This window comes from Anopheles nili, chromosome 3, assembly GCF_943737925.1.
Source record: "Anopheles nili chromosome 3, idAnoNiliSN_F5_01, whole genome shotgun sequence".
In the NCBI taxonomy this organism is placed as follows: domain Eukaryota; kingdom Metazoa; phylum Arthropoda; class Insecta; order Diptera; family Culicidae; genus Anopheles; species Anopheles nili.
The window spans coordinates 12,276,100-12,290,357 of NC_071292.1; the positions used below are offsets into that span (position 1 = coordinate 12,276,100).

The window sequence follows — 14,258 nt, forward strand, 5'->3', positions numbered from 1 at the left end:
TCCCTCTAACTAAAACGAACGTTCTCTCGTTTGCGTGTTAATTTTATTTTTTTGCAGTCCTTCTCCCAGTCCCAAGTCGAAGACTGCACTGCCGCAGGATAACCTGGCACTCGGACTACAACCCACCGATCCGGCGATGGCAGCGGTCGGTCCCGTCGTGACGCCCGTCGTAACGCGCGTTTCCACCAAAGAAGATCCATCGGTCGCGTCTGTTGCGTCCGGGTTCGACTCGCTGCCCAAGAAGAAACCCACGGCACAGGGTCTTCCGACAACGATAGGTAACGTTGGGTTTCGCTTTCCGGCCCGAAACCTTTCTTAAATTGCATCCTGTTTTAACCCCACATTCGGGCCTTCTACGTTTCCAGAACACCAGCAGTCGATCGATCTGGACCCGCAGTCGTTCATCATCACCGATTCCGGGATATCTGAATCTTCCGAACCGCCATCGTCCCTGCTGGACTTCCAGTCGAATCTTTCGCTCGTGGCATCGCTACCCATCAATGTCGGTGCGTCACAGGCTGGCACTGTCCCCGGAGGCCAGCAGGTGCCCGCGAACGTCGGTAGCGTTGCCGGAGCGATCGAATTAGGTCACTCGCGCAACTCGAGCAATACTAGTCAAGTAAGTCATTCACTAGCTCACGGTTCTATCCAAGGTTTTCTTTTTTTTTTACTAACAATTGCTCACACGCTTGTCTTGTTGTCACCGGCAGATGTCCAAAGGTTCCGGCTACAGCAGCTTCTCCCACAGTCAACATTCGAGGCAAAGCTCGGAGGGAGATTCGGGTCACCAGAGGTAAGTGCCGCCGCATCCTGCGGGGATTGATTTGCGTTCGCTCTTTATCACTCTGGTTCCTTGTGTACCGTAGATCACTTTTCCGTTGTCGAGGTGTGCAGTCATGTATACGAAATTTGCCAGTAGCACAATCCCGTTTCTTAGAACAGTTATTCCCTTTGATCGTTATCTATTATTTTTTTTTTTCGAAAGCATTCTCATACATTAAAAACTACTTTTAAATTCCATCTCGCAGTGAGAGTCGTGCATTTTTGTAACTACAAGGTTATATGTGTCTTGGTGTCAATGAAACTTTAACTTTACATAACTTTGACAAACTTTGATCTCTAGGAAAGTTTGAAAAATGATTCAATAATTTTTGCACCTCATGCATTTTAAACTTCGTTTATTCAGCATAGGTGTTGTAATTTGTGTACTTTTTTCTTTGATTTTTGAAATCAAAAAGATTTATGTCATCTTTGATGTTTTGTTTTAAAATACTCTCAATTTTAAAAGGAGCATCCCTTCTGCTTCAACCTTCAATGTTTTTTCCTTGTCAAATTGTGTCATTAATTAATTGTTAGACGTCTTCTTTGGTGTATTTTCTTCAAATAGATCAGTTGACTAGTGTCTTCTTCCTTCTGTAATTACCTGTACATTGCGTTTGAGAAATGAATTCTCTTCACTTCTCTTAACGAGCAACTATCATAGCATTGCCCATTTTACTAACAAAACTAATCGCTTCCCAGAAGCGAACTAATATACTGCTCGTTTTATACTTTTCCAATTGAATAATGTCTTCCATTAGCAAGAGTCATCGTAACATTGAGTAGAATGTTACTAATATACATCCTTCCTAACCATATACCATTTGTCTGGTACTATACGTGTACACAATATGACTAACCTTTTGTAAAGCGAAACGAGCATCTGTAACAAACAAGCTTTTGCGTATTTCTTCAATTCAATCACATGCGATTATTCTATATTGAATAGATTTCATAAGAAAAGTATGAATTCACTCTAGTGCAATCATAGAAGATGATTCCTGCTTCAAATTTCTGTTGAAATTGGGTATTGTTCAGTGCAACATTATTGACAGCAGACAATATTGATGATATCTTCTACGATTTCAAATTGATCGGATTGATTGAAAATTGCTTAAGAGAAGGTCAAGATCAATCTGTAGACGGGTGTAGAAATGCTTTTACAGTATTGCTGTTGTGCTGTTTTTTATCATCGAAAAATTGAACAAGATGCTTCCTTTTATAGACTTCAGAAGATCTGAAGAAGATGTGCTTGACACGACGCGAAGATTTAATGAACAACTTTCGTCGAAAGTGTTGCCATGGCGCATGTTTACCAGAGGAATGTAAAACGAAGCACCGTACAACGAGCTATCGGTAATGTTGAATTTTTGGGCCGTAGATTATCTTGTTCGGGAAACAATTTGTGAAATTTAATACCGACCCCGGCCGGTCAGTTTATTGGCTGTGCGTGATTCTTCGCCAGCTCGTCGTCTCTTGATACGACCGCAAAAGAGAGACACTAATGGTTTTTTGGATCGTAAAAAATTTTCCTCTCTCAAGATAATGGATAATAATTGTGATTTTGGGCTTTCGAGCTGATTCGATCTTTGTGAAAGAGAAGGGTACGAATTTTGAGTTTGATAAGCCAACCCTTAGCGAGGTAAGACACTTGGAATAGTCATAATTTGACGCTTCTAACGATGCTACCGATGCTAAATTGAAATGAAATCCGATCTCATTTTATTGGTTTGAGTTTTAAATTATATAATTTGCATTACTTTAAAGAAGATTTAATGACATAATTAATGTATCAAAAACAAAAAACTACTTACTGCACACCGATGCATATTTTATACAGAGCTTATTGAAGTGATCGTTCATTAGTTGTTATACAACGTTGATAATATTCCATGTGTTAAAATTAGGCGCAATTTTCTCTTTATTAATGTTTTGCTTTTTCTATACAAAAAAAGGAATGTGAAAGGGTTTGAATACGCGTCAAACTATTCAAATATCTCTTTGAAATAAATCTCCTGATCATGCTCAAACAGCACGCCATAATGTGTAGCATAGTTGAACAAAGCAGCTTGGTTGTTTTTTTGAAGGTCGCTTGAGCATGGTCGTTTCGCAAAAGAACAAGTTTGAAATACATGTTATTTTTTTATCGCTCCCTTTCTATGCTAATGGTTCACGCTACGGTGGGTTTGATCTCTACCGATAAGCTATGGTTTGGCGTGTAATTGTGGCCGAAGCAATGTGAAAGGGTGCCGAGGTTCTTTATTATGATTAGCCGCCAAGGCGTGTGAGTTCTGCTCTAGTGATATGCTTTAGATTAGGAACGCTTTCTAGCGTGTCACGTGCCTTAGAAACGGCTGCTCTTGGACTCATGAATAAAGACGCGGTATAATACGGAGAAGAACCCAAGATCAAACGCCTAAGAAGCTGGCGGTGCTCAGGGGACAGCCGTAACGAATGGTCAGTTGGATGGATACGCAGTTTTCCTATACGTAGACACGGGTCGTCGACCGGGACCGGACCAGACTCTTTTCATGTTCCTTGTTGGGAATGGAGCTCGTAAAAAGATCCTAAAATATGCTACAGCTCCCCATCGCAACAGAAAAAATATTTCTTCCTTCACGCCTACACCCAGCAGGTGGCCATTGCATCCGTGCCACCGGATGGAGAACGCGATAAAATTTAAAAATATGCAATTTTATCGCTTTATAATACGCGGGCAGCAACCAATTCATACCACTAATGGCGACACCGAAACCCGGCCGACTGGTCGACGGAAGATTAATGTTCGCTTATCGCCATCTTCTCGCGCTGTTTGAATGTGTTTCTCGCGAGTGCTGGTCGCCTACCGGACGCCGCATGTTCTAGAACATTAAACATGAATGATTCAGCATGCCATTTGAATATTTGCCGCTATAAACCGTTTCGATATAATTTCCCTTGAGAGCGAAAAAAAAAAGGAAGCTCCATCGCCTTCTGGACTTGACAGGCTGGCTTCAGGAAGCAGCTATGTTACACATATGCTTGAGACACGATTATCGATCTGCTGTTGCAGCCGTGCCGGAGGGCATCCATTTTCGCTTGATTGTCGGGAAGAACGAGGCACAAAAAAGCTACATCCTGCAAACGCTACAACGGGTGTAAAACTTTCGCCATAATAGAGCGAAAGTTTGCCTGTTGTAAGATTCTCGCTCAATGTCTTACCGCACTCTTGTCTGTCTGTTTCTGCTCGGTATGAATGATAACACGCTTCCAAAACTAAAACCCAGCCAATGTGTTTGCGCGCTGCCTGGAGTAGTAGTAGCGAGGTGGCTCCTGCCGGCAGTCACTTCATTTCAGCGACCAGCTCGTCCTGACAGCTAGCAACTAGTCACGCCATACAGAATAGCTCTCGTTTGTACCTTCTTACTAGCTCTCTCTCTCTCTCTCTCTGTCTCTCCTTATCTCTCTTTCTCTCTCATACATATCTGCATAGTCTGTGTCTGTTTTAGCTGGCATTTTATGGCCATGTCATCTTCTCTTTGCCTGCCATTAGAGCGTCTCTAGCTTTCCCACGCCCCCACACCCAATCCACCCGCATTCCCGCTCCGTAATAAGTGTCCTTGTTTGCGGTGGAGTCGAGCGTAGGATAGACAAAACATAGTTTCTAGTTTGTTTTAGGTTGCGCTACTTTCCCGTTTTATGATTTCTTGTTTTCTCTTTTCTTCCTTTTTCCTCTTTTACCCTTCACCCTTTCCCTCACCCTCACCCGTACTGATGTCCCACTTCCTTTTGATTTGCGTTTGCTGACAACCGGCGCGATGACACTGGGGTTACCACACGTATAACATCCCGTTCTCTCCTTCCCCGAATCCTTTGCCGATTGGTGTTTTGCAACACAACATAAAAACCGCGATGCGTGGCTTGTGCATCGGTGGAATGTTGGAAATGCACGCAATTGCAACAAATGCCAAAAAATAAATCAAAACGGTGTCCTCCTCCATACGGGGAACCCACATCACACGTCGGGTCGGGTTACACGTTGAAAACGAAACACGCCCATAAAACCAACCTATATCCCCCACGAAATGTAACGCGAAAGGTTCCGGCCGGTGTCGGCATCGGGGTACCATGGCAAACTGGGCGCCAGCACCGCCACGGTGCCGACGACCACCAGCGCCACCGTCACCGCGTCTAGTAGTAGTACCGCACAGCCTGTAGTTAACGGCGGTGGCCGATTCATTTCGCTCGCTAATAAGAAACTTCTCACCAGTGGCATCAGCAACAGCAGCAGCAGCAGCAGTGGTACCGGAAACAACGACATTGGCGACACCGCCATGATCATCAACCCCGCGAAACAGCACGCGATCACCGCCAATCGGTTGCTGATGAAACTGCGCCTACCTCAGAGCCCTACTTCGGACTCGGGTGACGAGCTGTTCGCCACACCGGATGTGACGGTGCTGTCGGAGGACGAAGCCGGCGACGATCGGACCGAGTCCGGGGTGGACGAATTCGGTACACCCACGTCGGAAATACCGCTCGCGAAGCTGGTCAAGATCAAGAGCATGAACAACCTGGCCGTCCCCAAGGGAGCCATGTTTTCGGACGAAGAAGACGACCGGCATCGGCAAGCGCACGAATGCTCCTTGGGGACGCCAGGGGACCTGTCCGCCGAGCTGCACCTGTCACCCGCGATGAACCTGAGCCGTATGAAATCACTCGGCAATCTGTCGGCGTACGAGCGCGAGTTTGGCCACACGCCCGTCGATCTGTTGCAATCGAAGCGGGACTTCGAAACGCGCCGGTTTAGCTTCGCAAAGATGCGCTCGCTGACGGATCTGACGGTGGGCGATGAGACGGATGATCCGTTGGTGCGACGTCGCCGGCAATTGGAAGCGGAAGAGAAGGGCACCGTGAAGCAACCTTCCTCGCCATCGCCACTGTCACTGCCGTGTTCCGGTGGGATCGAGCTGGTCAATCGTTTCCTGCCGTTCCAGATGCGCAGCTCGTTCCACAGTGGCGTTTACCGGAAGCGATCTGGGATTGGATACACGCGTTACATCGGCATCGATGATGATACGGCCACAGCTGCAGGCAATGGAACGACGGCTGGTACGCCACTGGGTGCTAGCAATCTGACGAAAATCAGCTCCCTCAGCACGATCCCGACCGTGTTGGCGGGCGAGCGCATCGATCACGTCCCATTCTTGACACCCAACATCAGCCGGAAGCGGTTTGGGTCCTCGTCGACGAGCGCCACCAGCAGCCCGGATGAGAACGATCCCGAACCACCACCGGTGGTGACGTTGCGATTAAGCAAAGCAAAACCGAGTGCCGCCTCGACGGGTACGACTTCCTCCATCGTGAAGGCGATCGCGCGCAGTTCCGGACGCGGCAGCAGTCCGTTTGAACGCAACTTCCGGAAAAGCGCCCCGATCGGTGATGCAGCTCAACCGGAAGCGATGAACGCGCGCGGGTTGCTCACCACTTCCAGCTCGTCGGGCTCCGTCCAGCAACTGCAGCAGGTGGGCGGATACTTCCGGCAGTCCGACAGTAATTTCTACAACATCGTGCGGAACTATCCTATCGGCAAAAGCGCCTCCGCGAATCTGGAGTCGCTCAAACACCGCTCTTCCTACAACAGCTTCCCGCTGAGCCTGAAACCTCATCAGTCTCAGCCGCAACAGCAGCAGCAGCAGCAGGCTCAGAAGCAAGCAAATGTGATCGTACCGAAGGCTGATGTGAAGGGCGCAGTGCCACCGGTATCCAAAGCGGTCTCCGCCATCTCTGCGAAAGCGGTGGCCGTCAATCAACCGGTGACGACGGCGGGCAATCGAGTCTACCATAGGTAATACAATTTTCATCCCCTCGTTACGCTACGGCGATGACGTAGCGTGCTAGGGCCGTGTCTGGTTCATCCATCCGGCACTTGAACATATCCACACACACATGAAGGCTCGTGCGAACGGAGAGCCTCTAATGGAACGGTGACAGAACAGAAAGGAATCGTACGAGACCAACCCCCTGCTGTGGCCTGTTTCTTCTCGGCTTGCACATTTTGCATTCATCCCTTGACATGTTGCGTTGTCCACGTTGTTGTTGTTATTGTTGTGGTTATGTTGTGTTTCATGTTGTGCCGGCTTTTTGTACATTTCTACACCGCCCGATTGTCCGGCTCCATGGATTCAGGATTCGTTCGGGGTCACCCACGGGGAAGTTTCGTCCGGCTGGAATTCCACATCGGCGAATGTGTATAAAACACGCAACCTAGAAAACGTAACGGAGTAGGTTACGTCGTGGTAGAAACAAAGGAAATCAGTCATTAGTTGCTTGTTTCATTTAATATGCATATAGACATGAACCTCGTCCTTCCGAATGCGAACGCGTTAAATTCTCTAAGGGAGCGGGTGCAATTTAGGCGCCCAGTCCTTTGTTTCACGGTGAAACACCGGGCGCCTCCATCTCACAGTACAAATTCTAGTAAATGGGGCTCTACCTGGGAAAAGCATCAAGCATCATCATGCAATTTGGTTTAGAACTAGAGAACAAATGGTAGCTTATTTTGTAGCTGTACTGCTGTAGAAAGCGATTGCTTTTGTGTAGCAAATGAACGCGTTAAATTCTTCTGGAGGTGCAATGGAGGCGCCCAGTCTTTTGTTTCACAGAGAAACACCAGGCGCCTCCATCTCATAGTACAAATGCTAGTACCTGCGAAAAGCATAAAAAATCATCATGCAATTTGGTTTAGAATTAGAGTATAAATGCTAGCTTTGTAATCAATGCGTCAGATGAACATGATCCATCATTATTCAGTCTTGGGTACCATGGAATATCAATCGGGGCATTAAACATATATCAAATGTCAAGTGCTAACAATTTTGAACCATGTAATTAATCCCGAGGCGGATATTTTCCCCACCTCCATATTGTCAAGTAGCTCACTTTAGCTAACCATTATTCATCGCAGCTCCAACATTAATATATTACGTGGTAACTGTTTTATTTTTAATTTAATTCATCGCTTTTATTCCTCTGCAGTGATCCGAGCAGTAGTGTTAATGTTTGGCTGATAATTGTTTGATTTTTCGTTGTTTTGTTTTGTTTTTCTTGAATGTTGCTTTGTGATTTTGGTGTTTTGTTTACATGTTTTTTTTGTGCCGTTTTGATTTAGTTAACAAATTATGGCGCAGAAAAGTACCGCTTGTCGGTTGTATGCGCGTGTGTTCCATCACATCAATGTGGGCACGAAAAATCCAACGTCATGTTATCTATCTCATGTGGGGTGTTTCATTTCCACAGTAAATTAAGAAATGCATAACAACAGCGTGAAAACCAGACCGAATCCCACGTGTCTGTCGGGCATCGTTCGACTGGTGCCATTTTGTTTTCCATCAGTTTCTCTATTGTTTTTCTTTTGCTCTTTCTTTTCTTTCTTTCTTTCTCTTCTCTCTTTTCTCTTCTCCTACGCTCGCCGTCTAGATTCCGCTCTGTAGTGAGGGTGGTTCTTAAGTTTATCATAAAGGGACAATCGAACCAATCGACAAACGATTGCCATAAATCTACCACTTCTACCATCAGCAATGCTACCACTACCAGTAGTACCGTCATTACTACTGCTGCTACAAATACTACTACTACTACTACTACTACTACTACTTCTACTACCACTACTACTAGTTCCACTTCTACTTCCACCACCTCCTCTACCAGTGCGACGGTGTTAAAGTAAGGACTAGTAATCATGCTAGCACGTGTGTGTGTGTGTGTTGAAGTGAGAATCACTCGCACCTTCTCCTCCCCCTGTGTGTTTACACGATCGCCAGGGGATTTGTTTGGCGTGGCCCGGGTTTTGATTGCAAATATTACAACAACAACACCGAGCCGTTCAACAGCCACTGCTACTCTTCTTGTTTTTTTTTTCACTACCCAACCCCGGCCCGTTTTGTGTTTGCTCACTTGTTCATCTTGTTTTCCTTGTGGTTACTACTGCCGTGGTTTTTCGCTGCACCTAGAAAGGACCTGTAGAGTATGCCGTAGGCGCTTTCTGGTAGATAGCTTGGTGCATGGTGCTGGTGGCGTTTGAGCATAGCGCACCACAAATGAGACCACTCATCACAGTCATGTGTGTGTACAGAACGTCATGTAGCGTGTTTAGCGACATCGTAAGAAAAAAAAGTGGTTGTTTTTCGCGGCAACCATCGCACTTGTAGAGTAATTTATTATGACACGCTCTGAAACATAAATCCCACCATGCTTTTGATTGTAAAAAAAAAACTGTAAAAATCTACCGTATCTAAACATATAATCTGCAAACACAATTAAATCTATTTAACACCAACGATAATACACCACGAACGTACATATTAATGTAGTCCATAAAACCGTCTGGTACGATCAGCTTATGCAATTGGTCTTTTTTCGGTTCGTTTTCCCAGCCATTCTTTTTCTCTCGTGACCACCTCGTCTTATCGATTTTCCTAATTTAACCTATGAGTTCATTTTGCCCTCTCGCCCCCTTTTTTTGACCTGCCAACACCAACGAAAACTGGCCACATTTTCCTTTTCCGTTAAAGGCGACGACCTATCGGGGTGAACGTCTGGGAAGCCGCCATTTCCGGCCCGTTTTATTTCGTTTCCTTTTGATTACCAAACCATCCAATCTCCCCCGTATCTCGTATCTCGTTCGTCGTAGTGTTGTGGGGTTTTGGTTTTCTTTCCCTAGTTTTCTTTTCCTTTGTCGTGTTGTGTCCTGTCGCGCTCCTAACTCTTTGCCTATATCGCTGCTCCTATATCTATAATTACCATTTATCAACTACTTGCTCCTCTAGGAACATTTGTGGTTTACACCGGCGCTTGCTGGACGGCAGCACTCGTCAACTAACCTCACTAGCACTAGCGACCCCATCGACCTCGTCCGGCGCCGGCACGTCCTCGTCCGGTTCGAGTGCCATCAGCCCTTCGTCGACGGGCACGTCGGTCGGTACCGGGGCCCCGGTGGGGACCGGCGGGTCACCTTCAATCGGAACCGTGCCGGGATCCGGGTGCGATTGTCCGGATATGCCGGCCGGTTCGGGTGTCCCAGGGTCGCTTCCGGGTGGATCGGAACCGACCGGCGGTGTGATAGGGGCGCCCTCGGTGGGACCACCCTGCTCCACGGCGCCACTGTGTGTAGCTTCATCATCATCATCATCCGGGTTCGATGCGTCGATGCTCAACAATGGCACTAACAACTCATCATCGCTCAATCTACCATCTTCGCTTGCGCTCAGACGTCCCAGTGCTAACATGTTTGTGTTTACTTCTTTCTTTTTCCAACGCTCTGTCAGCCTTTGCTGGTGTCTTTCTCTTGCGCGTTATTTTACTTATGCTCCTTTATGTTCCCCCCGTATCTATCTGTCCGTTGTTCCCGTTATTACCTTCGTTATCCTGCCGCTAATGTTTGTCGTCGTGTATCTTTGGCATTATGTCCGTTAAATGTGTTCTTGTAACTTACATTATCGTTAATCTGCAATGCGACGCACGAGCGTAATTCGTAATTCCGTCTGTACTAATTGGCGGCTTCGTTTGTTTCTGGCATGGTTGAAATTTGTATTTTGTTTCCGACATTAACTTCTCCAAAAAATGAAAGCTTCTGTTCGTTCGGTGATGATTTACTTCTAATAACACAATTGAAGAATGTATGCATGGCTTCTTTTCTGTTCATAGATTCGCTTTTATCCATCACAACACTAGCTTTACGTTACCATTCCACCCGTTGCACAGTTATGCGTGATGTCTTATATCTTAGAAAGTGTTGTTTTACTCCACACGCGAGATGTACATAATAGCGTGGGTTTTGTACATGTCCTGCACTCTCCTTTCTTTTATCCTTCTGTTGGTGATTATTTTCGTGACGGCCAAAGCTGTGTAGTTGGTATTGTTTGTCGGGTTTTTTTATTGTCTTCCACACCGCACCACCCACTTCCACTGGTATGCAGCTGTAAATATATAAATATAGCTCGTTTTTTTTTGCTACGTTTACTTTATTCATGTTTCCTCTGAATGTTTGTGTCCTTTTTTCGTTCGTTTCCTCTTCTCTCTTCCACCTGAATGCTGCCACGGCCAGTTGAATCATGGTCCTTAAACCCATTTCAAACGCACGCACCGCGTTTGATTTGCGAATGCCGTGTAAAAGTTAAATAACTGTTGCTGTTGTGCTTGTTCGGTACAGTTTGGCGTTTGTTGTTTGCTGTTTATTGGAAGCCGCCGTTGAATAGCCTTCGAGTAGAGATGTTTTTAGCAAGACACAAAAATCACAGCGAGTATTACTAATAAGATCCTTTTTGTTTCTTCTTCTTCCCTTTTTCCCTTGAATTCACTCCAATTTTCGCAATGTCCCTGTCCGCGTGTCTGTGCTCAATGGCCACTTTCCCTGTGGCACGCGTGAACGACATACGCGCCCGTCCCGTACGGTGACCAAAAATGTTAAGAAATCCCAGTTCTAGCTCAATCCCGATGAGTGAGACCGGTTCACTCGATCGCATGAAGTCGGCGGCGGAGAGAAGGAAAAAAGGAACCGGCTTGGACGGGGACAGCGGCATGGCACCGACGCTGTCCGGCCGCGTCGAGGACACCCGCGTCAACACCGGTCTGATCATTGACGAGCTGTTGAAAAACACTAAGCTGGACCACTTAGAAGATGCAGAAAGTGAGTGTCGGGTTAGGGTTGCCCATGAGCTTCTCTCATACGTATCCTTGCCATTTTAGATCCCACCGGACTAGCGCTGTACATCAGCAGCGACGGTACGACGATGGTCGGCAGCCACGAGGTGCACTCGCGCATGCCAGCCGGAGCGTTCAAGCAGGTGGTCATGGAAACCCCAAGATAGTAGCAACAGTAGCAACAGAGCAGCCAGTTCAACCACCCTGTTCACTGTGTCTGCCGTGGAAGGTGGTTACTACTTTCACCATCTGAGAGTGCGGTGGTAGTCGCCGCGTGAGAGACGACACAGCCTGTCCCGGATGGAAGGGTGGATGGGCAGCTGTAGCATGCTGTCGAAAGAGGAGCATCATCATCATCATCATCGACGTTCGACTCATTGGTATCGTCATGTTCATCCAAAATGTGTATTTGCCATACCATTTCGCTAAGAGATTCGGTGCTACACCGAATGCAAAGTGTGATTATCTGTTTAGGTGCGCATAGTTGCGTATTGTGAAGAGAAGTATTTGTGTGCAAAATATTAACTGTTCGTTTCATATGTACGAAAGAGAAAAAGAGAGAAAGAGAGAGAGTATGTGTGTGTGTGCTTGTGCGAATGCGATCGTGTACGTCAGTAGTATATGTAGAGAATATTCCGGTTTCGGTTAAGTGTTTTCTGTTTTGTTAGAGATTGTTCCCGTTCCTAAAGGAGCAACCTCATAGCGTATATTTTATATCCACTTTTCTCCCACACACATACACACCCTCACGGTTCCTTTGAAGGCTCCCTTTCCCGGGAGGACGAATTGGTTTTCCGATCCACTCCCAGCACCACGCGAGACGCATTTGCTGGAAATGTGCTTCCACCGTCGAGCTGAAATGCCCGTCGCATTTTGTGCGTGATTTTTTTTTCCTTACGCGAAAAAAGAACTTGAAAACACAAAAATATCACCGAATCATTGAACGTTGTTTGCTGGGCTGGGTTTACTCCGATGCAGACCGCGTATTGATCGGATAATACAGCACGGAGGAAAGTCCGTGTTCGTTCAAATAGTTCATTTTCCATTTCTTTGCGCTGTATTGTTTCGACTGCTCCGCGACTGGCATTGGAAGGAAAAGGAAAACAATAAGGCGATAGCGGACGGAAATACCATTTGCGCCATTACGTTGTGATAATCTTGAACGGGTTACAGATTTTAATTCAGTTCTCTTATACGTACACCCATTCGCTACTACCACACAACCACATCTACTACTACTACTACTACTAGCACTTGGTGGTATTTTTTAAATGGATTTATAGTTAGGGTTTTTTGGTAGAAGTATTTCTGATGGCAACAGTTACTGGGATAGCTTAACCGCGAGTTGCTAGCATATTGTGAAAAGTATTCCGCAACAGCATTGATCCCTCTAAACTTTGCTTAGCTGAATTTAAGAAAAAAAAAAGTAAAGCGAAAGTGCGCTATAGATAAGAAAAAAGAGAACAGAAATGAGAAAACAAAGGATAATACAGCAATAGCATACGAAACGAACCATTTACACAGAGCAAAAGAAAGCGAATAAGTATGCCAACTTGATAAAAATAATGAAAAAAAAGAACGTAAATCAACACTATTGATCCAATTCCCCCTTCTGTCCCCGTGGGGTAGAAATGACCGTCCCGACGGGAAGTGATAAGACAAGCCAACGTGTGCAAGAACACAGCTTAGAGACAGTAACGCAGAGAGATTGTGAGCTGGTGCAGCAGAAAACGATGTGTATATGCGTGTTAATAGTTGAGGTATTACTATGAATATTATTATTACTATCATTATTATTAGCTTTATTTTTATTTTAAATTCGTTCCAGTTAACGTAAAATTTGAAAAACAGCAAATGAAATTTGTTTATGTTTCGTTTTTTATGTATTCCTATTACCCTATCGTTTGTATATTTCGTTTAAAATTGTTTCATTATCGAATTAACGAATACAGATGATGCTGTAACAGGTCGATTTAATTGTTTCTCTGCACGCTCCGTTTATGTTCCTTGTACTTGCCAGCTTTTTATGTAAACTGTTTCTAAAGGAAGCGATTTTCTAACCCCTTCTACGTTCGTTTCCTGAGGAGACGGACGTTTTTTCTACAGTCCGCATACTTCGGATGCAGTGGCTAGTTTCTCCACACATCAGTTTAAAACTGTTGCCGTCCTCATTCTAGTTTGACTGGCACGAATAATTTCACTTTTCGAATATGCTGCTATTAGTTAACAGCTTCAGATCTGTATACAGCTTCAGATCTGTTCAAGCAACAACAAAGCAAGTAAAGAATTGATCGACGGAATCGAGATAGAATTACGTGCTGATAGATGATTTTCTGTATATATAAGCAACTCTGGTTGACCGGGTAGCACACAATCTGTGGCGCAAAAATGAAGCAGCGACGCTGCGTTCCACAAGCTGCAGCTCATAAAATAAAATACGAAGTTACTTTAGCGGAAGAGAGATGCATGAGGCAGGAAATAGCGGGGATAAATGCAATGTAAAGCTGTAAAGATGCACATCGGTAAAGAGGCAAACAGAATCAAGTGGAATGATAACAGGAGAAAAAACACGTACACAAACTCATAAAAGAAATGATGACTCTATCCGTAAACAATTTACATTATAGGCCATGATAAATCCGTAATGTATAAGGATCATCCGAAAATGATACCTTTCTCGCGGGGCACAGTGACGTATCAATGTCGAATCAACTAAAGGTAAAGCGCAGTAGGTTACATACACTGTTTGAGGAAAATCA

General features: G+C 45.4%; 1 protein-coding gene across 1 annotated transcript in view; it reads left to right on the plus strand.

The window, feature by feature from the left end:
• LOC128725151 (serine-rich adhesin for platelets) overlaps positions 1-11,666 on the plus strand; it is a 31,242-nt gene extending 19,576 nt beyond the window's left edge. Inside the window, exons 4-11 of the mRNA XM_053818872.1 lie at positions 58-278; positions 366-619; positions 711-793; positions 4,898-6,646; positions 8,278-8,523; positions 9,627-10,085; positions 11,268-11,485; positions 11,545-11,666. Of these exons, the coding sequence (XP_053674847.1) occupies positions 58-278; positions 366-619; positions 711-793; positions 4,898-6,646; positions 8,278-8,523; positions 9,627-10,085; positions 11,268-11,485; positions 11,545-11,666 (3,352 nt within the window). The remainder of the gene's footprint in view (positions 1-57; positions 279-365; positions 620-710; positions 794-4,897; positions 6,647-8,277; positions 8,524-9,626; positions 10,086-11,267; positions 11,486-11,544) is intronic.
• The last annotated feature ends 2,592 nt before the right edge of the window (positions 11,667-14,258 follow it).